At 37.6% G+C, this 26,510-nt stretch overlaps 1 protein-coding gene across 1 annotated transcript in view; it reads left to right on the plus strand.

The window, feature by feature from the left end:
* The window catches only part of MALRD1 (MAM and LDL receptor class A domain containing 1), a 282,296-nt gene extending 257,725 nt beyond the window's left edge, over positions 1-24,571 (plus strand). The window contains exons 36-40 of the mRNA XM_040589228.1: positions 12,319-12,392; positions 12,481-12,571; positions 22,027-22,099; positions 23,687-23,743; positions 24,461-24,571. Of these exons, the coding sequence (XP_040445162.1) occupies positions 12,319-12,392; positions 12,481-12,571; positions 22,027-22,099; positions 23,687-23,743; positions 24,461-24,571 (406 nt within the window). The remainder of the gene's footprint in view (positions 1-12,318; positions 12,393-12,480; positions 12,572-22,026; positions 22,100-23,686; positions 23,744-24,460) is intronic.
* Positions 24,572-26,510: the final 1,939 nt, after the last annotated feature.

Here is a 26,510-nt window from a genome sequence, read left to right on the forward strand (position 1 = left end):
AGCTTGTACAATACTGAGAAGCAGCAGCACTAGGTTTTATTGTACAGCATTGTTTCCCATGTAAGCAGATAAATTTATGACTGTTTGAGAATGACTAAGTGATTTATAATCTCCAACATATACTACAATCCACCTGGCAGGAGCAATGCCATGTGTTGGCAGGCTCTGGTTAAAGCAAACTGTTTCAGCAGATAAAAAGACTAGACCGATGCTGGAAAGGGGCAGCAGGAAAAGAAAGTATTTTTATCGATTTTTTTTATTTGTGCCAAATGTGTGGTTTAACTCTTCCATTGCTCAAGCTTTTTAAGAAACTGTTTAATTTCACCTAGACTTTGCAGATTCACCCATATGAAAGTTAGTCAGAGGGTAAACAGCAGTAAAAAGCAGAAACATGAACTGATTTTGCAATAAATACCTATTATTTCTTACCTAACTAGATATAGTGCAGATAATAAACGAGTGAGTATGTAGTACTGTTACAGTCTGATTAAAAGCAATAAGAGCAAACATTAAAAACAAAACTACACACACACAAAAAAAAAAAAAAAAAAAAACCAAAAAAACACAACAAACAAACCCGCAATCTAGCAAAAACAAAGCAAGAAAAGGAAGGTCTCTGTGGAAAAATCCAGCCACTGTAAATATATTTGGATGCTTTATTAGGTTTACTATTGATACATAACCCCATCTGTTCTATCAACAGAACTGTCATTTAAGCAAAAAGCATTCTCCTGTGAAATTAACACATCTATCTTAAAGCTAGATCTCTCTTCTATACTTTATTGCATTATTTGCTAATTTGACCTAAATATAAAATCAGTAACATTTCTGAAAGCAGAAGGATTTTTCTACCAGCTGTCAGTGCAGCTGCACAGTCATGCTTTCTGTCAGGTCATTCTTAAATCTTTATTGAGTCCTCTAGAAGTTTCAGCTAGGGGCTGAGACACAAACATGTAAACAGTGGGTTTTAGAAATTTATGTTTGTCTCTTTCTCTTCTAGCTGTTTTTCAATGTTCCTTCCCTTCTTGGAGTGTTCTTCAAGAGCAAATCAAGCATCAGCTCCAAGTGCATCTTCCATGAATAGCAAAAGGGAGGGAGGGTGGGAAAGTATAGAAGACAGAGAAACACAAGAGGGGCAAGGAAATAAAAGCATGTAATATTGCGGGGGGGGGGGGGGGGGGGGGGGGGGCGGGGCGCGGGGGAGGAACTGGGAAATGAGATGAACTGGCAGACTGGCATAAAGGACTGGTTGTTTACGGTAAGCTGATCTAAGCTAAGGCATATCTCTTCAGTGAACTCTTTCGCTTTGCTTCAACAGTTCAGATACCACTGCATGGATACAGCCTTTGTGAGTAGGGCTCACTTCATACTGCAAATGGTAATTGGTATTACTTCAGTCTCCTAGGTTCCTTAGAGTAAGAAAAAATGGAGACAAGTCCTTTTTCTCACTAGTGAAATGATCTCTGTGCTAAGTGTATCACCTGCACCAAACCTCCCTCAGTCAGCAAGGTGCCATCCCTGTGCTCCCAGTATCCCATATTTTAATTCTAGCTCACAAAGTGATTAATTTTCACTGGTTTACCCAAGTTTAAAATGACAAGTGGTTTTTATGGGCAAGGTTATTTATACTGTTGGTCACTTTTTACAAAGCACAGCTCCAGACTCAAAAACAGTAGGTTGAAACCCAGGACTCAGTCATAATTGGAACTCTGATCTCCAGTGGTCAGTGATCAATGTACCTACTACATTGTTTCAAGCTGCTTCTTTTCCTTGTGTGAATGTCTCAAGCTGGCATCAGTTAGAATTAAACAATGTGCTTTCTGGTGGTTTTATCTTTAAATAAAGTCAGGTTGAAATGCTAGTTTTTTTCCTAGAAAAAAATGTCATTTTAAAAATAACTTTTTTTTTTTTTTTCCTGGAAGAGATCTTTTACTTTGTTTAATGCTTAGCTAAGTGGATAGTCATTTCCCTGTTGAACCTAGCACTAAATCCTTTCTTCAGTGCCAGGAGTAGCTTCATGATTTGTTCCACTGAGGCTTTTAACCATTATTTTATGATAGTGGAAAACCTGTTACTAAAACCCTGTTATTTAAGAAGGTGGGAAAAGGTAGCAGAAAAAAGAGCATAATTGTTTGAAATGGTGAATTTCAGGTCTGACCGTCTGCTGTGAACATGTACTTCTGCTTCATTGCTGTAGCTGAATGAATCTGTGCCATAAAATATAGTGTGTGCCACATACCAACCCTCAATGAATTCTGCTGGGGCTTATTTCATTGAAGAGTAAAGGCACAAAAGCAAATGACACAGCAAATAGTTTCCATATAGGTCTGCATTTCCACACGGTAGGATAAAATACACTGGAAAAAATTCTGTCAGTGTACAAGACTATCACACCAGTCTGAAACAGAAAGAATTTTAGTGAAGTCATAAAAGATTTGTTTTTCAAATCAGTGTAATTCTCATCAGAGTAACTTTAAAATCTGGGTTTGTTCTCAGGTTTTTATGGTAGAAGCTAGACAAGAAATCAGGCAGGCTCCAGACAGCGACGGAGTTTTATTTGAAATTTTAATTCAAATTGTTTGTGAAATATGAGCTTTTTCGTGTGTCAGCTAATTTCAATGAATAAATGTTTGCTCTGAAATTTCCAATCATTCCATTAAAATGACTGAAGCTAGAGACAGTATTTACCCTTCCCCCCCTTTAATAAATGGTTTGCCTGGACCAAACAGGATGTCATTTGCAAGCTGTCCATGATACAAAGCTTACCCTCATGCTCCTACTCTAACATCAGATGCTGCTTGTTTTCTGTTTAAACATTTAACAGCAAGCATTAAGGTGTTGTTCCTCTTGCCTAGCTGGTAACAGCTAAATGCACGTATCTACTCTGAACTAGTCACCGTGACACTATTATAATCAATGGTAAAGGATGCAGATGAGGATTTGACTTTTTATTTCATATAGTGTAAACGTGTCTGCACTATGTCTAGATACTTCCCTTTTCAGGTGGTTAATGTTAGAAAAATTAAGTCCCACTCTAAACCTTTAAAACTGGTCACCATGGTTTCATTGTGTATCTATATAAAAAGCAATTAGATGGACTGAGTGAGTCCTTCCTTCTAACATTTACCTTTTCTTACTCAATGCAGGCTGTAATTAGAATCTCTTGTGGCTATAAGAGCAATAACTAATCACAGTGTTTCATGCTGAGGACCTGGGAGAAAAGAAAACAGAAGATACCTGTAGAAAAGTATGATGCCAATATATGAATTTTCTTCCAAATTACTATTAGTTAGCACTTTGAGCTCTGCAGTCTCTAAAGAGTTTCAGTCTGTTTTAAGGAGTGCTCTCTAGTACATATCATTAAGTTCTTGGCTTCTAAGACTTGCTAAGGCAAGGACTCCCCCAGGTCAGTTAAGCACTATGTGACAAATAGCTTCCTTACCAGTTTAAGATGTATTTCCTTTCAGCTGATTGAACATTCCAGAGGATAGACAGCAACACACAATTTTTCTTCCATTTGCCATGTATCATTTTGTTTACCTTCAGCATATCTGCTCCCAGTCATCTTCTGTATAAATTAAATCTGATCTTTGCAGTCTCTGCTTTATGATTTTAATCACTGTAATCTCTAATGTCTTCTATCTTACTCTTTATGCATAGTGCATGCTTTTATGATCCAAGCTTAGCAGTTACTTCCATTGAATAATCTATGAGGATGCAAAGATCTTTTCTCAGAGTACTTACATTTCCTTTAGAATCTGTGTATACCTCATATTACTCTGCCTCATGGTGATTCTTTTGTGTTTGCCAGTTATGAATTTTAGCAGTTTTCAGAATAGAAGTTATATCTGGGTCCTCAAATCCAGACCCTTGTCACACACAATCTGATCAAATAATTCTATTCAGAATTTAGTTAGATTTCTTTTATGAGCAGTTATGGGAAATTCTTGGCTTCCATATTCCTCTCTACCTTGCTGTGTTATTGGGAGTTTCCAGCATTTGAGGATCTTTGGAGTATGTGGTACCAAGTACAGAGGATTCCAGCTGACTCTCCTGAAGCAACATGCAGTAAGAAATGCAGGAAGGATATGAGCCTTGCTTTTCTGTTTGGACACTTTCTAAAATTTCTTCATAAATTTAGTCATAGACAGTTTATACTCATTTGTGCTTGTGCCAGTATCCTTCATTAACCTAAAAAGTCCCTCAATACCTCTGTTGTTTATCCTCCAAAGTGTTTCTAAAGAAAAGCCATGTGCCTTTCAGGTTTTCTTCCAGACAAAAAACACTGAACTCTTTTGGAATCCTCTTGTAAGACAGGCTTTCTAATTTTGTGCTCACTGTAGTAGTCCTCTGCCTTCCATCTTCCTGAACAGGAATGATCAGAACTGCACACAGTGGGCCAGAGAACATCTGACTGTCTCCCAATGAGTTAATGTGCCCTTATCTACATGCTACAGCTTCTTGACATTGAAGGTTACCATCCGCTTTACCTGTCTGTTCCAAGAGAGGTTTCTCCTTGTCCCACATCTGTGAGCTTAACCACAAATGGAATAATGTGGGTCCTAATTACAGCTACAGTCAGCAGGCAACAGGTTACATTCATCATCGGTATGATACCTTCTGAGGCCATTCACGCAATATTCACTATTGAAATTTTGCATACTTTCAGCAATAAAGACTAATCAGAAAGTATGATTATTATTTTTTAATTTTGAGTTCATTGTTAATAATAGCTAGAGTGCAAACAGATGACTACATTGCTGAAGTAGAGGTTACTTTTTTTCCCATAATGGAATGAAGAGTTGCTGTTTTCATCATACTTATAAGCTTCTAGTGAAGCTTATTTTGCATATCCCTAATTGCAAAGGCTAGCGAGCAGAGAAACTTCTACACTGATATAGCAGAGAGAGGTAAAGTCTTTTGTTTTCTGCAAGTAACTAAGTTGTGGGTTGTTTTTATTTTTCCCTCTGTATCCTCTGTCACCACTCCTGGAGTAGCCTGAACTTCAATAGATATGGCACAGCTCCTGAATAATGCCAGCATTCATGTGTAATGACCCCAGTGTGACGTATTATAAACTTAGCAAATATAGACATAGCAATGGCAAATCTGGGTTCACAGAGGCTCAGTGCATTATGGAAGATGCATAAGTACGTGCAGTCTCTAAAGTATACTATGAACAGTACATTCATACTCTCAGGAAGGTATAACTACAGTCACTCACATATTACTACCTTAATTTACATACTACTAGTACCATGCACACTAAATAGTTAACTGACTGACTGTTGGTCATTCTGAATGTGCATATGACATAACTGGTTAGGTTTTCTGCACGAAAAATGTTTCAGATAGAAATAAGAAAAGCAGATGTGCCTCACAGCCGAGAAAAGGTATACTTTGGACAAGAGGTATTGGTGACAATGACAGAGAGACCTCTAGCTCTTGCAAATAGGAATGGTTAGCTCTGTACTTCCCATTTGTTAACTGTTTTCTGACAGTGACTGAGTGAATTAGGTTACAGACACTTGCAGACAAAAAATAAAAATTAGTGCTGTTTATAGATTTATCACACACTAAGTGTACTTCACTCCCATCTGCTTATGAAATTTCTGTGGACAGAAGCAGCTTTGGTAACTTGATTGTCTAGCATCTAATTTTTCTGTTTTCTCTCCATTATTTGTTGAGCAATTGCTTTTACATACCTGTGTCGTTTTAAATAAACAAGTAAAAATAAAAATTCCATGATCACAAAAGGTGATTAACATTTCAGGACATTTTCTTAATGTTCAGTCTGCCTGTTAATGCAAATCCTTTTAGCATAAACAAAATTGGCACTTAAATTATTAATTCTGAAGAAGTGCAGAAGAGATGCCGAATGGATATGTAGTATTTAATGCTGTGAATGCTGCTAGGTTAACATCACATATGATTTAATGTTTTTTTAAAGCTTTTATCAGGTTCAGCATAAAACATAAGTGCTCTTGAGAAAAGTGAAACCAATACAGTATATTGACAAAAGCTAACAACTTTCAAATATGAAAATGCAGAACACTGCTTTATACTGAACAACCTCAGTCATTACAAAAGATCAGTGATTACTGCTGTTGGGGGAAAAAAAAAAAATGAAATGAAAAAAAAAAGAAAACCCAACAGATTTCAGCATTGAATTTTTCACATGCATCAAAGCCTTTCTTGAAAATACAGCCTGTTGGAACTTTTTCTTTCCAAGTTAACAAGGAGCTTTGTTCATGATTGTTCTTGGAGATCATAGACTTGGTTCCCTACTGCAAAACTCTTCTCTTGTCATTGCCCCTACCCAACTAGAGTTACCCCTACTACTATTTGAGTGATACAGTTTATCTGTCTCAGAATGGAGAAAATGATTGTAAGGGTAAGGAACCAGATGCCAGGAGGAAAATAAGCAATCAAGTACACATCTGGTTGTTTTTAGGGTGGTTTTTTGTTGGTTGGTTTTTTGGTGGGTTTTTTTTTTGCATATGCTACCTTTAATACAGCACAGGGTTTGATATTCTGAAATGCATGTCTGTGTAAATTAAACCTGCCCTGAATGAACATCAAAAACAACAGACACCTTGTCTGTTTTTTATTTTTCATTCTGAGTGAGAGGAGCCATAACCACAGGCACAGGGTGCAGCAATACAGGCACTGCTAGGTTCATTCCTTTGCATTACCGATATCTATATTAGGAAATAATGAGTTGGAAATCCTAGAAGCAAATTTTGAGCGTTAACATTCTCCCTTCCAGGATGACATTCCCTTAAGAACTTGCTAATAGCAGAAGACATTTTGTCAGACAGGATAGATTAGGATGTGCACTGGGATGGAAGTATTGAAGTGCTGTTTCATCTGCCTTTCTCTCTTGCCCCTCTTGTTTCAACTCTGAGGAGCTTCCTGCCTGAATGGATTGCAATGGCTATCTCTGTAGTTCAGATAAACTTAAGACTCATGTAAAATGTGGCGCTGCTAATTACTCAAGATGTAATTAGTCTAAGGAAATTAATTGTACATAAATAATGTGGAATTTCAGCTTCATGGCTCAAGAGATAAATTCAGAGCCTTTTCAAAATTGTCTATCTTAAAAATAAAATAGGAGAAAAGGATTATTCAGGAAGCTCTTCAAAATTCCTATTACCCTGCTAATGAAGATTTAAAACATTGGCCAGAAGACACGGTTGATCTGCACTCTGTAAGGTCTTTCCACCACATGAGCATTTGCGTATCCCCAGCTGCTCTCATCAGAGGGAAGGCTAATAGTGACTTTGAAGGAGCAACTTATGTGCCTCCCAACTGAGGTAAAGCGCTGTAAGTGCAGTCCGTGCACAGCAGTAGGTAGGTAGTCAAGAGTGTTCTCCTTCATTAACTGGGCTTCAAGTAAGTCATCTCTTAGGTGCGTACCACAGGCTGCTCTGACCTACCTGGAGTTGCGAGAGTAAAGTTCATTTCAGGGCTGCATGTAGCAAGGATTGCACAGCAGAAAGGTGAAGTCTGACTGTATTTCCTATAAAGCTGCCTGGTGTTTTTACTGTTATTGACTGATAAAGTTTTGCATTAACAGGCAAAGGACCAAGTCATAGATCATAGAATCATAGAATTCCATAGGGCTGGAATCATAGAACCCAATAGGGTTGGAAGGGACGTTAAAGACCACCTAGTTCCAACCCCCTGCCATGAGCAGGGACACCTTCCACTAGACCAGGTTGCTCAAAGCCCCATCCAGCCTGGCCTTGAGCACTGCCAGGGATGGGGCATCCACAGCTTCTCTGGGCAACCTGTTCCAGTGTCTCAGCATCCTCACAGTGAAGAATACCTTCCTAATATGTAATCTATATCTAAACTGTTTCAGTTTAAAGCTGTTGTCCTATCACTACATGCCCTTGTATGAAGTCCCTCTCCAGCTGTCTTGTAGGCCCCTTGAGAGTGTATTCTTGTGGTTGCAAAAGCACAGGAATATGTATTCTGTGCCCTCAGTACAAACAGCTAAGGAAACTGCCTCCATATCCTCAAAACCACGATAAACTAATACCATGTTTGGTTTGAAATGTGCCTTTCCTACCTTTCTTCCTGATAGTTTTTATTTTATTCCTTTCTGAAAAGAGGAACACTTCTGGGATTTTTTATCAACCACTTAGTCCTACATGCCTTGGACAAAGAGTGAAGTCTGCAGGAAAATGTACTAGATGAGAATGACATCATTTCAAAACCCACCTCACACAGTTGCAAAGAACTGCACAGGCAGAAGGCTGCAAAGAATCAGACTCAGAGAAATGGGTACATGTATCTCATTCCTTAAGGACAATAGGATCTATGTTTTGGTGTATAAGTTTTGTTTAGCTTCCAAAATAGTTTGATTGGTTGGTTATGGCCTGTGATGGTTTTTTGATTTTGTTTAATACAAAAGGATATATAGTGGTATAACATTTTCTGACCTGTAAAATATTCTCAGTCTTGTTATCAAAACCTCTTAATGATCCTATAGAAGACCATGCCCAAAATTTTTGTTTTGAAAATACCACTCAGCTTTCCAATGGAGTGAAATAACTGGAATACCTTGTTTAGATAATTATAATTTCTTTTAAATTCATGGCCCAGAACTGTCATCTTCTCTAATCTGAGTTATTGACAGACTGGTGCCATTAAAAATCTCATTCTATTCTTTCAAGCTAGAGAGTGATTTCTCCACCACAGCTATCACAGTAATCAGCTAAAGTTTCTACAGAGGATAGATATAAAAGGATCAAAATCTTTTAAAACATCTATAAAACAAGATTGTTTTGGATACTGAAAAGAAGTTTCCATCTATTCTAGGCACATAAATTCTTAGCTTTGCTAAAAGCCAGAGGCAGTGCTTATATCAGCTGGGAGCAAAAGATATTAATGAACAATTTCCCCATGTTTTTCTTGCAGCCTCACTGAAAGTTGCAGGCTTTACAGCTAGCTGTATCTCTTCATTTCTCCTAGTTGTTTGTTTTTTTACTTGAGAAGATGACATTTTGTAAGTAATGAATGTCCAAGCCTTAGGAAGACCTGAATCAATCTCCAAATTATAACCCAGATTTTTCTGATAGTCTGGTATTTTACCTCTGTGGCAGGGATGATTGCTAAGATCCTCTGCCACAGATAAAAATTACCAAATAAATCAGTGTGTGAAGGTATAAGTGGGAGTTCTTAACCAACCGATATACTCACTCTTCAAGATGTTTGTTGCACAGCACTCCTTTTCCATTGAGGTCTTTGCAGATCAGCTATGTGTTTACCAACTTCATCTTTTTTGCCTTGCCCCCTCCCTGTCCCTATAAATAGTCCTCATGCTTCATGCTTTACAATATTTTTTCCTCCTATTTGTTTCTGAATTTGTCCTAATCACTCACCAAGTTTAAGAGATACTATCTTGGCTCCACCTTAATCCATTTTTAACTTTTTTTTTTTTTTTTTTTTTTTTTTTTTTTTTTTTTTTTTTTGTTGCATAGCAGTATTATAAGGTCACAGTTTTGGCAGCAACTTAGATGGAATGGAAACAATGGAAAATCATTTAACTGGCCAAAATTACACATGTTGAGAGTCTGACACCAGATTCCTAAGTGGTGTGTGTCACATAACATAAAACAGTACTGCTGGGATTCCGAGATTTAGAGGGGAATAAATGGCCAGCCAAAGGTAGTTAACAGTTGATTATAAAACCAGTGTGTATGTATGAGAAGATAAGCTAGTTATCTATATGACTAAAAGTGCTTAACTTTTGTATTCATAATTCAAACATAGCATGAATATGTGGAAATATTTCATTAATAAATGGAAACACAGCATATGAAGATATATTTAGTTATTGCTGAGTAGTAGGAGTTTCCCATGCTCTTACCAGTACACACTCCTGCTTTCTCTTTGCAGCCCTGAGGTAAGCCAAACTCCAGCAGCTCCAGAGCAGCAGATGGCACCTCTCTTACCATGTCTGAGTAGTGCTGGTGCACAGCTGCAAATCTGTTTTCTCATTCTTTCTTTTACAGTCAAGTAAGTTCTTCAGTGACAAGAAAGAGGGCAATTTTGGTTAAAAGCATATCTAGCTCAACAGAAAATCTGGCAAATGGAGAAAAAGGAAATTATATAATGGAGAGCAATCAGAAAATTATTTTGATGGGTGATTACCATCAGATTGCAGTGTTTCTACATGGATCCACAGGGCTCAGTATGAACTCAACAGCAATTTGACATTTGTATAAAATCATCAGTCTGCATAAAAGAACAGTTTATGAATTACATGATTTTTTGTAGTATGCTGAAGAAGGAGGAGAACAGAAGGGATCAGGTATTTTCAGTCACTGAATACAACAGGTCTCCAGCTTAGCCAGAGCTGTCAGATGAAATCATGCCACTTTTTCCTTAAAACGAGCATGTCAGAATATACTGCTGGCTCCAGTCTTTTAACCTAGGACTCATTAATATACCAATTAGTAACCTTGAACAAGGTAAGCCTTTAACCAAAGAAAACTCAGGTCTTTGGGGTAAAATGGGTTAAATCAATCTCGTTCTGCTCACTGTGTTCAAGTATAGCTGGTACTTCCCTCATGGCAGGTTCTCTGCCCACTACTTTTCAATGGTCTACTGAGTTGCAACAAATCCCTCATCAGCCTCTTTCAGACTTTAGTGAAGTCACTTGCCTCTTGTCATGTCTGAGACTGGGATATAGATCTGTTTTCCAACATGCCCTGATCCTTTCAGAATTCTCCTAAATTTCATTGAGGTTGCAGACAGATGCTTGCTGGTCCTATCATCCTACCCTTCCTCTCCCTACATCCATCACGCTCAGTCATTTTCTGGGAAAACAATATACTCCTCTCCCTCCAAAGTGCCTCAGTTAACTCAGTGTGCAACTGCTAGGATAAGGCACATATGCAATACCATCTGCTAACCCATGACAAACACCAGTTCTCACTTAGATGTTGAAATAAAATAGCCTTAATATAAAGATTTAATTGTGTATATGTAAGATTTTGTATTATACATTTAAGGGCAGGAGAAGAAACTACAATTACAACACAGAAATTATTTTCTGAAAATTGGTGTCTATGAAAAAGATGTGGTGTTGGCGTTACGGTAAGAAAGCAACACAATATACACCTTGATGTCCACCCCACATTAATAGTTTGTGAAACTGTCAAGAGAAATCATGAGAAATGAAACTAACTTCTTATTCATTTGACATTAATAGGACTGAAATGGTTTTACTACCATCACTTCTTTCTGATGCTCCTTTAAAAAACAAAAAAAGTGGAAAATTTGTGAAGCTTTATAATTCATAAACCACGAGCCATGCAGACAACTGAAAAGTTGGTAAAGTCATTCCAGTGTGACACTCAGCGTGTTCAGCTCATCAAATGGGGTGCTTGAAATTCAGATGTCAATACGTAGCTATCCCTCTAACAACCCTTTACACTAGTCATCATTTAGGATTTGTAAATCCAGGTGCCTACAGCCATTTTGAGAATCCCTGGCATACCCAGAAGGGCTCCCTGGGGTGCTCCAAACAGCACCCATCTCAGCAGAGGGAGCCAACCCACACCTGGATGTCCAGGGTCCCTTCATTCCAATGGAGAAGGCCACAATAAAAGCAAGTAGCCGAGAGCTATATCCAGATAAATTGAAGTGGGAAATGATGCACACTTCTTTTTGTGACTCGTTAACTGTTAAGCAACAAGTGTAAAGTAAAATATCAAAGTTTGTCTCAGATTGTTTGTATTTTGGTTACTTCAAATCAAGACTGGATTTGAACCAAGCAGCAAATTTAGCATAATGCGATATGGCTGCAGTTGTTAGCTCAGATGTAGTGCTTTGGTTATCAAGAGCCATTTGTTGAAGGCATATAATTTTTACAAGAAAATAGAAAAACAAGAGAGACACAGATTAGGTGGAGGAGAAAAACATATTTCACATCTCTAATTGTGTATCTTTTTCTGTATTGGGGTCCCAAATCCTCAGCTCAGAAATGTATTGAACCCTCACATGGAAGATAACAGTGAAATTAGTAATATTTATTTTACTGTTGGAAAATATGATGGCAACATTGACAAGGCAGCCAATTCTAATCTTTGAATTTTGTTCTGTTTTATTTTTCTCTCTCTTAGGTTTGTTCTGTGTATTTCTCACATTTCATTCTATTAAATTTGATGCTGCTCTTTGTGATCCCTGAGTGAGCTTTAGTCACTGGCAGAAGTGCTCAAAAGGATTTGCATTTCTTGTGTGCTTGTCACTGTTTATGATCCTCGCTTCTTCATTTTTCAAAAATTGATATTTTATTCACAGATGTGGAAAAGAATGGAAAGGAAACCGTTGCCACATAAGTGCTAAGCCTCCAACATCAAGTCTCCTTCAAAATGGTGGGTCTGTAAATAGAAAGAAATATTTTTCGATTCATTATTAGAGTGTTTCCTTTTACTTATTTCTGTCTTTGCTCTGATTTTGCAGATATTTGGATTGGGTTGGGTATCAGTTTCTTGTTGATTAAAATTACAGCTGTTGCCTTGTATTTCCTTTCAAAGAAGAAAGTGTCAGAAACGTAAGTAAAACTTTTATTTTGTGTAAAGCAGACACAAATGTGGTACAAAGCAGTGGCTAACTGCCCAATCTCATTGGTTTCAACTTTTAAATCTCCCCACAGTCCGTTTGCCTTCATATGCAACACTAAACACAAAACCTAGCTTTGCAACAAAAGCTGGCCTTAGTGGACCCCAGTGTGGAAAAAATGGGGTTTGGCTTGACAGCTCAGAATGTTTTGATTGTAATGTTGTATGATTATTCTTAAATTATAAAGTTCATCATTTATCCATCTTAACAGCAGTAGCCCTGATTTTTGAACATGATGATTAAATGCAAAAAATAGGAAGTATTTATGGTTTCTCAAAACCTCCGATGCAAAATTGGTTTCTTAAAGGAAGATTCACAGCTCTTCCTGAAGCTACTGAGTGCCACATGCACCAGGTGGGACATTTTTGCCCTAAATATTTCAATATTTACACACGGCTGAGAACTTGCCCTGTGATAACTGAGTGAAATAAAAGTGGGTTTTTTCTGCTTTAAATTATTAGGGGTTTCATAAAAAGCTTTAATACATTAGAAAAAAATCAAATGGTAAGACTGCATAATTATGTGACCTTTTTTTACAAACCATAATGTTTGCCCTCTCTCCTTTAGTTACTACAGACACATTCACAATCTAACTTTCTGTTTTAATGCTGTATTAGTCGTCTTAGTGACTCTTAAGATGTGTCTCACCAATGTCACCTTATCTATTCCTTCCACCCATTTTCCCTACCTCTTTGTCTCACACCCATTATCCAATACTGCTGTCTTGCACTAGGATCACCCCAGTATGGACCTCTTGGCTTGTGGTTCAAGGACCTGTCTTACTTGTGGTGAATGAGTGCTGTAGCTGATGATTTATTTTTCTTTTAATATATATTTCTTCCATCCAGTACGATGCTTGCTATTAGTACTGTGCAAATAGCAACTAAATTATCTTCTGACATCATACTGCATATAGTGCATCTTCAGTAAAGGAAAAAGAAAATCAGCAAAATTGGTGGTGGTTTATTTCAAAATTTATTTCAAGTGCCTTGAATAACAGTACTAGTAGTACTAGAGATATCTTCATCCAGTAATTTGACTTCAGAAGTTAAGATGTGCCTTAGATTGACAGTTAATTATTTCACATATATATTTCCTAACCCTTTCTGTCATCCCTCTGATAATCTTTGCTTTCTCTCTCCTCCCTCATTTAAGATTACAAAAAAATTTTTTGGCTTTCTTATTTTCCTCTAACACTTGTATTTATTTTCTGTCCATCTCTTGACTTACTCTGCTAGATCACACCCTGTCAGCAAATACCTATCACTGTCCCTTCCTCTCTTTCAGCAATTCCTGTTGTGCATTGCCTTGTCCATTTTCATGTTGTTAATTTCCCTCACCCCCATTTTCTTCTCTAGAATTAATCTTCAAAACTGCCTATTTTCCTTTAAACTTGTGCTCTTCTATAGACCTTTCTTTCTTTGGGAATGTTGTTATCTCCCAAACTATCTACTAAACTGTGCAGGCTCCTATCCTGACATTATTCCTGCTGACACATCTCTTAACACTGCATGCTACCCCTGACAGGTAGAATTGTCTATGGACACAGAAGCAAAATGTTGAAGCAGGAACATTTAGTGGTTGAGCTACTGTTAATTGAGTGCATAGCTTCACCTACTTCATGTCTCCTTATTCTTCTGTAAAATGGGAATAACAGCATTTCCTTATCTTACTTCATAGGGGCTTTAAGACTTTAATTCACATTTATACAACCTAATCAAGTACACATATGGAAAGACACCTCAGAAGTGCAAGATTAGTTGTACTGTAAGAGCTGATTGAATTTCCTTTATTAAGATTTTTGAAAAAAAAAGTCTAATATTTTTTCTCAAAACATGCTTGGTGCTGTTTTAATCAACAAATTATTGGTTTTTCTTATGCTATTTCTCCTGTGCGCTAAACAGTCCCTTTTACCTTTTTTTTTGTATAAATGTCTTCTCAAGGGTTTGTGCACTGCCATCCACTTCTATTCTACCCCCGTACCTGTATTCAAGGAATGTTTTTTCCTTTCTTGTAATTATACATATTAAAAAGAATAGTCTTTTTTGTACATGAAAAGATGCCCTGTTGCAATATGTCGCCAAACATTTAAGTGTCCTATTAAGTATGTAATAAAACAGAGATGCATGAGGATCTTCTTGCTATGGCACTAAGAAAATATTACAGCCCTGACATGAAAAGAATCAGAGCTGTAAACCAGAGAGTTAGGTAGTTTAAACAGCAAAGCTCGTTCTGGTCTTGATTGTTTTCACTGGAGCAGCCAAAAAGGTAAATTATGATGATGGAAATTTTTGTGGTTCCAAGTTTTGTCTGTTAGGATGGCTAAGATTGTCAAATCATTTTGCCCATGGTACAGATTTTTTTTTTTTTTTACTTTCATTGTTTTTAATCACATGTAAGTTAAAGTGTATTTTATAGGCATCTTACCAAGAAATAATCTAGCTAATAAATGACAATTTGAAATTGTGAAAACAATGAAATTTGAAACTTTGAATCTGAGAAGGTAAAACTCATCCAGGCAGTTTGTCTCTTCCCTCTTCAACTACTTAGTGTCTAGCATGATCTAACAAAAATCACAGCAGGAAACAGTAATAAATTAAGGCAAGTTACTCCTTAACTGCTTAATCAGCAATCAGAAGTGAGTAGTCAAAATGCAGCCAATGTTATCATGCTGAAATTTGAATCTTTAAGATAAGGCTTTAGAATAAGAAGTGACTTGTGTTTGCATAAGTCTGTAAAATGTACAATGTGACAGCACCACACAGAGGCATGAGGTTTTACTCCTTTTTTTTTTTTTAAGGGGATTTGATGAACTACAGAAATTTAACCATGCACATGAATGATACTTTCCCACAATTCATTTTCACTTCAAAGGCTTTTTGCCTTTGCAAAAGGCTGTCCACTTTTATCCTTCCTAGGTCGTGTTGTTTTCTTAAAGTCATTAGGCACTGGAGGCACTCTAGGAGTGCGTGCTTGGCCATTCTTTCGCAGGGAAGCTTTCACACACTTGAGTCCATATTTACTGCCTCTTGTTAAATCATTCTGCTAGCTATTTTTTATAATTTCTATTAGTGTTTTCTTTCTCCTTACAGGTAGAGAACCACACATGCAGGCATTGGCAGATGGTACTCCAGAGGCACATTAACAGTTATAGGTGCTAGCTTCCAGGACATTTTAAAATGGAATCCTTCTGTGCCTCAATGGTAATAGCACAGGGATGTGCACAAGAGCTGGAGAAGCTTCAGAGCCCAATAAAACAATTTTTTTCCCCAGAAAACCAGGTAGCAGGCAGTAGTGCTATGCTGATGACCCCTTAGATAATTTCTAAGAGGTCACTGACAGCGGTGAGAATCTGAGTTACATTTGTCCCTCTTTTTCATCACTGGCAAGATTGATAGTGCCTTAACGCCTCCTTTCAGCTCAGAAAGAATGTCCTGCTTCCCCTTTGCTCTCTCCTTCTTCTCCTTCCTTTGCAAGAATTTAATCTCTGACCTGCAGGCTTTGAACTGCTCAGTGCCTGAGCAGGAGTCACTGGCAGTCATGTTTGCTTCCTAATGGACAGGAGCAACCCACCACACGGCTTGGCAGCAGTGTACTTCATTATCACGATGGCATTCAGATACACAAGTTACTTCCCAGCTCCCAGCTGGGGATATGTGAAACTTTTGTATAGAAATCCCAAATCAGAGGAAGCTTGTAAGTTTCTCACCTTCATGTTCATACTCCAGAGATATTGTTTTCTAGTCCAGAAGGGAAGGCTGCCAGTTACTCCACTCCTTCAGTGTCATCTGTCCTTATTGACCAAATAGAAACAAAGCTTCATTTTAGCTTCCATTTTGTTGTAGCTGCCTTCTCATGCTTCAGTTTACTTTAAAAAGTCAAAATGTGAAAAGTGAGTGGCTTTCTGCCCAGCTAAGCTATGCTTCTTTGTTATTGCTTCCAAAGCAATGCCCTTGGATCCTTTCAGTTTGTTTGTTTCCTATTCTTGATCTGTGCCATCAGCTGCAATGCTAATGTACCACAGCTGTTATCAGTCCTGTCAGTCAAAATGAACACAGAATATTAAATTTTCCAAAGTATATCCATAATGCATCTTACGACACAGGCCACAGTGTGAAAAACTGAGGTGCTCTGAGAAAATATCTTAAAATGATAGAAAATCATGGGAAAACAGGACCCACAGAGGCCATTTTTCATCCTGCCACAGGACAGACTCAGTTGCATCACTGCTGGGTTTGCACTGAAAGACCTCAAGCAACATGATTTTGATGGCATCCTCAGGCAATCTTGGTACCCTAGGTGGAAAGAAAGTTCGCTGTTAGAGATTTTTTTGCTAACTGCTGATATGTCTGTTTACAATGTAAGTTCATTCCTATTCACCATGGACAAGAACAGATCATTCCCTTCCTCCTTGCAAAAAGCTTTTTCTGTACTTGAAGGCAGTTGTCATGCCTCCTTACAGGCTGCTCTCTGTAGGCTGAACAAGCTCAGTGCTTTCAGCCTTTCTCCATGGTTAAGGTTTCCTTACAATTATGATGATTCCCAGTTGCTGTTGCCAGGACTTTCTCCAATTAGACCATACCCTTCTGGAGGTCTGGTTTGGGGGAACACATAGCATATTCCAGGGGAGGCTCTCCAAGTGGATCTGAAGGACTGCCAGAGGTCATTGCTGACTATGCCTCTGTTGCTATAACCCAAAGTGACAAACAGAATGACAATAGAACAACATTTATTGAACCATTTTCAGCTTGTGAACTGGAATGGAGACAAAGACTGTTCTTGTAGAATGAGAGAAAAAAGTTAAGTTTTATGAGAAAAAGAAAAACAAAACTAGGAAGCAGCAGCCGTAACTGTTGTTTGGGGGTTGTTTTATTAGTCTAATGCTGCTATCCTAATTCATTCCTTCTTCCGTAGAACATTTTTTTTCTGAAGGATGAAACTTAGTGCTATAGTCAGAATTCAGTTTTTCTGAAATGCACATCTCACAGCCACCAGATAGGAAAGGCTGCAAAGAAACAAGAGCTGACATGCTGAAACAGAGCAAAACTCTCGGCCTATAGCCTGCAAGATCAGTGGTTTTTTTCAAAAAATAAAATAATCAGATTTCCTAAAGTGACTCAAAAGGTACAAAGTGCAGACCTTGGAAGCTCAAGCAGCATATTAACAACCTAATCAAGCATCCGACTTGTAGATGATTCTAAATACAGCTTTTGGAAAGTCTGTCCTCCTAGCCTCACACCTCCCGTTTCTTCTGTGGGATGTGCAAAAATTATCCTACTTCTGGAAACATAAATTTGGTTTAAAAAGGTTTTATAAATGCTTTGGAAATTGAGATCTTGAGTTATAGTTTCTGTTTAGAACAGAAGCTGTAGAACATCTATAAAGAATTCTTCTAAGGGATTATCAGTATCTTAATTGAAATTCAACCATTGGCCCACTAGGATCTTGTCATTGTTTTTATGGACCTGATGATAAACATCCTTCTAGGATTTCCTACAAATTTGTGCACTGTCTAAAATAAATATTTGGGTTTTTTCATTGAAAGATACAAAATTCTGAGCTGTTGCTGCCAAATGAATGAAATCTTGATACTTCAATTTTCTGTTAAAAATCATGATGTTACTTAGCAGACTCTTTATACACTGGCGGGTAATTTGTGGAGCGTACAACTTTCTCCCAGCTCTGTGAAGCTGTAGTGGAGAAACCCATGACAAGGCAGTAGTTTTTGCTACTGAAGAATGCAGATGAGCTTAGCAAAGCTATGACCCATGTGACCTCATTCCAAGATGAATAATCCTCTCCTTTCCTATTGTGGTATTTCTGGTTATGTTAGAAAACCCAGTTCTCTCTGAGTTTTCTTACCAACATGTTCATTCTTTTTTTTTTTTTTTTCTAAACCAACCTAAGCCTGGCATTTTTAACCCTAATTATTCCTTGTTTGTTACAGTCTTCTGAACTCGGCATTTATGGCTTTTCTTCATAAATGAGTTTTAAAACCATTTCACAATAATTTATTATTTTGAACCATAATTTTTGGGAGTGATAAGTTATCTTTACCTTTACTGTATAGGGGTAACACATGCATAACTTCCTCCCCACCATAAGACCTTGTGATGGCCATGTTGTTTTTTACTGTAGCAATAAGCTATCATTTTCTATCAGGACAAGGTTTCACTTATCTCACAGCAAGCACTGCAAGAACGAGCTTAACTCAAGCCACTGCAATACGTTATAGTTAAACTACCCAATCAAGCAGTTTAAAATCAGATATAAAGTGATGGCCAGATGGCAACAATCGCCCCACTGACTAATACTGCACTTTCCTGCTTTCCTCACCTGTATCTGTACTGGTGACAGAGTACTGGAGTGGGCATACCATTGCTTTCCTCTAATAAGGAAAGCTTTGTATTTCTAATTAACTAAAGATCTAATGTGTTGTGTTTACTTCTAGGGATGTATGCACAACATGTAAAGTAACGGGAATATGTCATCTCAGTTCCCAAGCACAGGCTTCTTCAGGCAGTTACCACCTTATCCAACTGGTAGATTATAGCACGTGTGGAAAGATGTGATTGAATTTTCACTCGTGTATTCTTTGAGGTCTTCTAAGTCATTCAAAAATACTTCAGTAATTTGTAAGGATAATTATTGGCATCCCTTAGGAAGAATTGTTTGCTACATTCACAAAGAGTGTGTAACCATACATTTGTTTGTATAAATGCATTCATAGATATGTATCTATGTGCATATACGTGTAACATATATGTTACATGTAAGGTAATATATTCAAGGTGGCTTCCAAAGCCCCGCTTTGGAAAAAAGGATCCTAAGAACAGAAGAAAAATTAAGAAAGCTCATTCTCCACTTCACCTAAATCTGGGGTACATAAATTCAACCAGTACCCATATTTTGGGCCATAAAATTGCAATAGTCCCTAAGATTAGGTGCCCAACTTCATGTGCTCTTTCATGATTCAGACCTAAAGTGGAGAAACACCTGAAATCTACTGGACAACCCAAACAAGACTCAATTTTCATGCTTGAGAAAACCTTACACACATAGACAGGACCAATTTCAGCAATAAACACAGCAACCACAGACACAGCGATGGACTCAGCCAGCACTCTTTTTAGTGCCCACAGTTTGACACAGTATCCTGCTGGTAAGTTATCCTGCTGGCAGAGTAGGCTGGAGATCTGTGTTCTGCGTCCTTCCTGCCCTCACAACAGACCTAGGTCTTCTTGCATGTTCTTGCCCAAATAAGCAATATATGTCTTGCACAAATTGCTTAAGTTCAATGGGGAGTGAGGGATGAAAAAGAATCAGTCCCTATCCTTACAATTTCCCATTGGCACAGTAAAGGCAATTTCCACTGTGAACTGTATGACGTGTTGCCCTTTAGAAGTGTCTCCACTGACTGTAAGCAGAACTGATGTGTTTAATTCTGTGTCATGCTGTTAGGCCATGCAGTTGGGTTGTGATGTCTAAATGAGACACCAAAATTAAGGCATGCAAATCTGGCCCTTTGGGCACTAGTTTAGAAGCAGAGCCATGCTCCTTGAAAACTTCTTATCTGAGTTTGCTTGTTGCCTCAGGTTTTGTGAGCTATGGTGTGATTTTAGAGGAAAAAATCGATTCTGTGTACATCTTGTGGACTTTATTCAGGAGGATTAGTATGCAAATACACACGTAGGAGCATATAAATAACCTAATATATTATAGCTTCACTAAACTAACTAAAAGCATGGAATATCATGATTTAGTACAGTTAAGATTAAGATCAAATGAACAAATCAACAGCTTCAAATACTCAGCTTTCCACATCATTGTGTCAGGTAATCAAACTGAATTATGAGAGTGGCATTAGAAGGAGTTAGTTTCTGGCAGTCTTGCTGTGAAAGGTTTTAAGGAGACATGTCCGGTTTAGTCTAAAACCCAAACTTATGCTCTTGCTCTTATTTAACTCATAAGGTGATATATTTCTGTGGCCTACCTGCGCCTTCCTCCTAAGCATCCATTCTTGGGTTAGTTCTTTGCAGAACAAATCACGTGGTGAGTCACCCCTGTGGCTTTCCCTGAGGAACAACAGCTTCCCTACCCAGCATCTCCGCTGGCTGTGTTTCTGTGACTGCTCTTGTCCCCTCAGACCTGCCTGCCACAGTAACACAGAGCCTGTCTTATCATTCCTAGGGAGACACTGCTTAAACCCGCTGTAGGAGCAGCTTTGGGATAGAAACACTTTTTAATACAAGAAAATCCATCTCTTAATCATTGAGTATTAGCTTTAGGGAACTTTTTATTTTAGACTCATGTACAAACATAGCTTTCTATGTACACAAAGGCATGTATATGCTTTTATTCATGAAAGCATCAGCAAAAAACCAAAAACAACTAAATGCATCTCTTCAAAAGCAAAGATTAAAAAAAAGGAAGTGTGCTTCTGCTTCACGCCTCAGTAATTTTAACTAATGCAGCTGGTTTTTTTTATATAACATTGGAACAGTTTTGATTATTTGAAGCATTGTAGAATATTAACAACCAGACATCTATATGGAAAAATAGATTAGATGTAGATAGAAAGTTCCACCCCCAAACATCCTTTGTGTTCACAGAATTAATGAAATTAGCTGCATAGGTCATAAGCATGTCCAAAAAAAAAAGAATATTTGAAGGCCTCTGTGAGGAAAGCATATCCTTAAATTTCTACCTAAGATAATGGACAAATGACCCATAATTAGTAAAATTTATCCTATGCTTCTGGTATAAATTGCTTAAGGCATTGCGTTCATTCAGGAAACCTTTGCATTCCAATAACTCCAGTGATTCTTTAAATATTTCTGGCTCTGTAGCAAAACATACGGGGAGCTTCTATAGCTTTAAAATGAATTCTGATGATTTCGACCTCAAATGCAAGTTCTTTCTTAATTCATTGGGAAAAAAGAGTTCTTGTAAAAATGAAATACCTAACACTTTCTTGATCTTGGAGCCTAAGACCATGTTAATTACTGAATTGCTAATGGGATAGTAGCAAAACACAGAAAGAACATGATCTCATCACATGCAAACAAATTATAGTAATGCAACTTTTAAGCTAATAACATGCTTTATTTAATGTATAGCATTGTATCTGCATTTTATGAATACCAAATAACTCTGTGCATATCCATAAGCATATATTTTTCAGCAGCAATGAATGAAAATGTGCTATTTTAACTTACATACAATGTACACAGAACATTGTTTTAATTTCATTCGAGTAGAGCTCAGTCAGAAATATATCTACCCATGTATGTTTTTGACTCAAGTCTTTTCAACCTGAAGTGGTTTGGTTCTTTGACACCCTGTGTAATATTGTGGGTGGTTTTCTTGTTTGCTTGACTTTTCAAGAAAACTGGAGGAAACCAATGCTTCATTTGCCAATCCATTGTACGAAGGCCTTAGTTCATCTGGGAAAGTAAAGGTAAGTACCAATAGCTGCTTGTATACACCCAGAAAAATGTGAGACTGTAGTCCTCAAATAAGTCTTCCATTAAAACAGTTTATTCCATCACTGAATGCTATTCAATAAAAGCATTTTTATTAAATAATTGCTGCAGCACTCAGACCAGTTCCAGTATGTTTTCAAAACATACACAGTTTTGAAATCAGCTGGTTTGAGAACATCTTGATGTTTATAACTAATACTGACTGTAGGCTACTGAATCTGAGAAAAAAGAGGTTTGAATGAAATATTTAGCCAGACATACAGAAGAAAAAGCTCACTGGGACTTGTCTCCTTTGGCTTCTGGAAAGAAAAAAAAATACAAAGCAAATACCCAACAACAAAAAACCACCACCAACAACAAAAACACATGCATGATTCAGTGCCTAAGTTGCCTTTGCACACTCGCTTAACTTTAATAAAATAGTTTATAATACTTCCCAATACCTTAAATGTGCATTATTACTCCCATTGCTGTAAAGTTCACCTTGACACTAAACAAACACTTGGTCACCATTTGTTGATCATAACTAAGAGACTGGTAGAGTAACAAATAAATTTGTGAATAAAATATATATCTAAAAGTTAACATATTGCAGCAAGGGACTTCAAAGCAAGATTTAATTACCAAATAACAGTGGTAACTAAAATCTATGTTTTACATTTAACAAGAGAGATATAATTGACTTAAAATGCAGCTGTCTCTGCTATGTGATGTATCACTGAAAATAATACAGAAAGAGCATCTTGGAGTTAAAAGAAGGGGAAAAAAAATTAAAATAGCATTACTACCCTCATTTTGATACTACCCTTATTAGCACTGAAAGAACTAGGCTTGTTTGGAAATAGAAAATAAAACTTCCTTGTCCTTTCCACAGTCAGTAATATAAGATTCCACTGCAGCTTTGAATAGGATTAACTATGACATGCCATTTACTTTCTATAAAAGGTTCCTTACACCTGATTTTAGAGACATTAGATCAAATTAATTCACTTACAGGTTGGGGTTTGTGAGAGCTCCAAGTTGGAAACATTCCCATCACAATCATGTCCAATTTATCAGGACATTTTTGTTTGAGTTGAAATAGATTCCTGACAGGCTTTATTTAATAGCAAGTTGAAAAACAGAAGCACAGTGTCAGGAGAGGCATTTTCATAGAAGGCAGCCCCAGGCACTGTGATTGAAGTCCAGGGCTGTACCAGAATTTCTTCTCTTTTGTTCAAGATTGGGAAAATACGTGTTTCCACTAATTCTGCCTTTAAAAGGGAAACCAAGAGTTGTGAGTTTTCTCTGAGTCTGATGAGCCTTAAATCTGAATGGTGCATCACCAACCAGAAGATATGGTGAAACACAAGCAACAGCTCTTGCCTCCAGCTGAATAATCACAAGCACTTGTGGGCATCTTTCTCAACATGCAGGCTTATCATTGCCACACACTCAACTGTAATATTGCCTCGTGGTTTTGAATCCATAGAATTTGTTACTCTGTCACATGGAAGGATATTTTCAGAATATTATTTGCAGCTCACTAAAAATATTCTGAAGCAGTTTTTTCCTTTTTATAGTCTCCTGGGTATGCCACCTCACCCGCTGTTCAAATCAGTGTTTCTCCCTGGCATGAGGTATGTAATAACACATTTTTCTTCTAAAGTAAGATATGTGATTAAATAAAATTAATTTGCAGAGGAAAGGGAAAAAAGTCACTTAAAGTCAGTGGCATACGGCAACTCATACTGTTAGCACCTCTGGAAATCTGAGAAAGATGGCAAGGGTTGGACTGGCTGACAAAGACCTCATAATAGCAATTTCATTAATGTTGGTTACTGTAGCTACTTGTTACAGCATACAGTAATTCAACACTTTACAGTAAGGCAGATGCTGAAGAAAATGTTTAGAGCTACAGAAGTCCTTACCTGAAGAGTTCATATTACTTCTTTCTTCATTTAAGAAAATTAGAACCAGTCATTTGAATTACAATTCCATCTACCAAAATTAGTGACCCACTGCAATTGCACTATTGTACAGAGACTCTCACAAAATAACACTACATGTGTATTAGAGCAAGAGCTCTGGAGACAAGTAAAAAAAGGTAGGAACAGATACAGGAGAAGATTAAATTACTTGATCAGGTGTATATGGCAAATAATGGTTCCAGTATAGCTATGCTAATTTTTATCAGCTGAGAATATGGTCTAAAAATTTTAGAGATTGTATAGTTTTCTTTGAACTTAACATCATACATTACTTTTGTAATGAATCTACAGCCATTCTTATGTCCATACTAACAAATTAATTGAATGACTTGGCTTTTAAATTTCATTCTATGTTTTTTCTTGTAGTATCCGTTTAATGAATATGTGAATGCTACTTCTTTTCCAAATCCTCTTTATGGTGAAGCATCGGAAGACACGGAGAAATTATGCAGTTCCTTGAAAACAGACATAAAATAGGATCAATATTGCTCGTAACTCCTTGCCTGAAGATTTATTCTAGAATCTGAAAATATGTCATGGTACTGTAGTGTTTGCAATATGAATGAATAAACTCTTCACAGAGTAACTCTGTTGTTAAAATAACTATGTCCAGAAAATAACTTTATATTGAAAATGGAATCCATACATAAGTAAAACATATATAATCTTCTATAACTTCTGTTGATGCAGAAAGAGATTGGTAACTGTAACTATGAATTCATTTCACATTTTACAGTTCAAATCCCAGTATGTTAATAAAATGTTTAATCAAATTCAGTTTCTTGAAGTTTGAGAATCATAATTTTATTTCTGTTATTTCAGAAATGATGACTCAAATATTTCTGTAATTTTGTATTAGAGATTTTAAAGGGCTATTTTAGTGTTCCAAGGGGCAGAAGCAAAGGAAAAGTCTTTGTATAATTAGAAACATATCGAGTTAAATCAAAGTTGGTCATGAATCATGGATTTGCGTACCAGCTCAGCATGTGATTCATCAATGTGACATACTGGTATGTACATTTATTTTTTAAGAATGTGTTTATTATTAACCTTGATAGTCATATCTGACCAAATTCCCTTCTGGTCAGCTCTACAGTGCTTACCACAGTGCTACTGATAAATGTAGTTTAGTGGTTGACAGTGGGTGGAAACTAGCATGTTCAGGAAACCATATTTCTGCTGAATAGGTGGCCTCCCACGCAGCTGAAACTTATGTCGTCCCATGCCTACATGAGAAAGATATGGGGGGGGGATTCTGGGTTGCCTCCTGATTTTCAGTGTCATCCTCTGTGATATCAGGCATAGCTTGTAATAGTATTTACACTTTGAATATTCTGTCAATATGCCATCTTCCATAACACCCGCTCAGATTGTGTGGTGGTCATTTTTAGCTTGAAGGCTAAGTGTTCCTGCTGTGCTTGCATGTTCCTCCCTTACTGTATTTCTACAGCCTGCTTACCTTAAAGCCCATTGGCAAGTTTCAAAGTTACTGAACTCCTACAAATTTCATAGAAACAATCTGGATAGTAGGTAGTATCTCTGTTAACACCTTCATTCAAGGAGAGCTGAAATGCTTGACATTTATCAGACTTTCAAGGCTCTGAACAGATAAGCACATTGAAGCCTGGATTCATTCCATCATGCATGGGACTGCTTATTTTGGGGTTTGGTTTGTGGTTTTTTTCTTTTTCTTAGTAGCAAAACAGTAATTCATAGCTCTCTACCTGTGGCCACGGAACTGCTTTTTGACTTAGGTTTTCTTATCTGACTGGCGTGTTGTTTCACTGGTAGCAGAAGTAACAAGGCATGATTCCCGTAGATGTTTGTCCATCATTCTCTCCATTCCTTCCTGGAAATATGCCCATAAGTGCCTCTCTGCTGCATTGTCAAACCTCCTGTTTCTCTTTCCCCTCTCGTCAGTAATCCACTGTAGTACCCTCAGTCCTTCCCCAGGCTCAACAGCCCACCTAAAACCTTTGTCTCTTGAGCTCGTTTACATGACGTGTCCTAACTACAAACCCAAACAGAAGCGTCAGCCACTGTCTGGCCCAGAGCTACACACGTGCTGGTCAGCAGCTGTGCCTCTGGCTGGTTTGCCCGTTGGCAGCACAGGTAACAATCTCGGACTGCAGCTTCTCCTCCTCTGTGCCTGGAGTTTGTACGGCTGTCCTCTGCCCCACCGCTACTGTAGCGAAGCCCTCAGAGCTTCGTGTCTGTCATACACACACCTGCCTTAAGGACAGGTTTAGTTGGAAGTTACCAGGTGTTACTTATGGAGGTTTTAAATAAGGAGCTGTGCCACGAGGATCATACATGCTGTTTTCTTTCTTTGCTTACTCTTTGTGTACTTGCTAGGTTGAGGCACAGAGAATATGCTTGATACAGCAAAGTGCCAAGTGCCTCCAGCTCCTGAACT

Source organism: Falco naumanni, chromosome 4 (assembly GCF_017639655.2).
Source record: "Falco naumanni isolate bFalNau1 chromosome 4, bFalNau1.pat, whole genome shotgun sequence".
Classification (NCBI taxonomy): Eukaryota; Metazoa; Chordata; class Aves; order Falconiformes; family Falconidae; genus Falco; species Falco naumanni.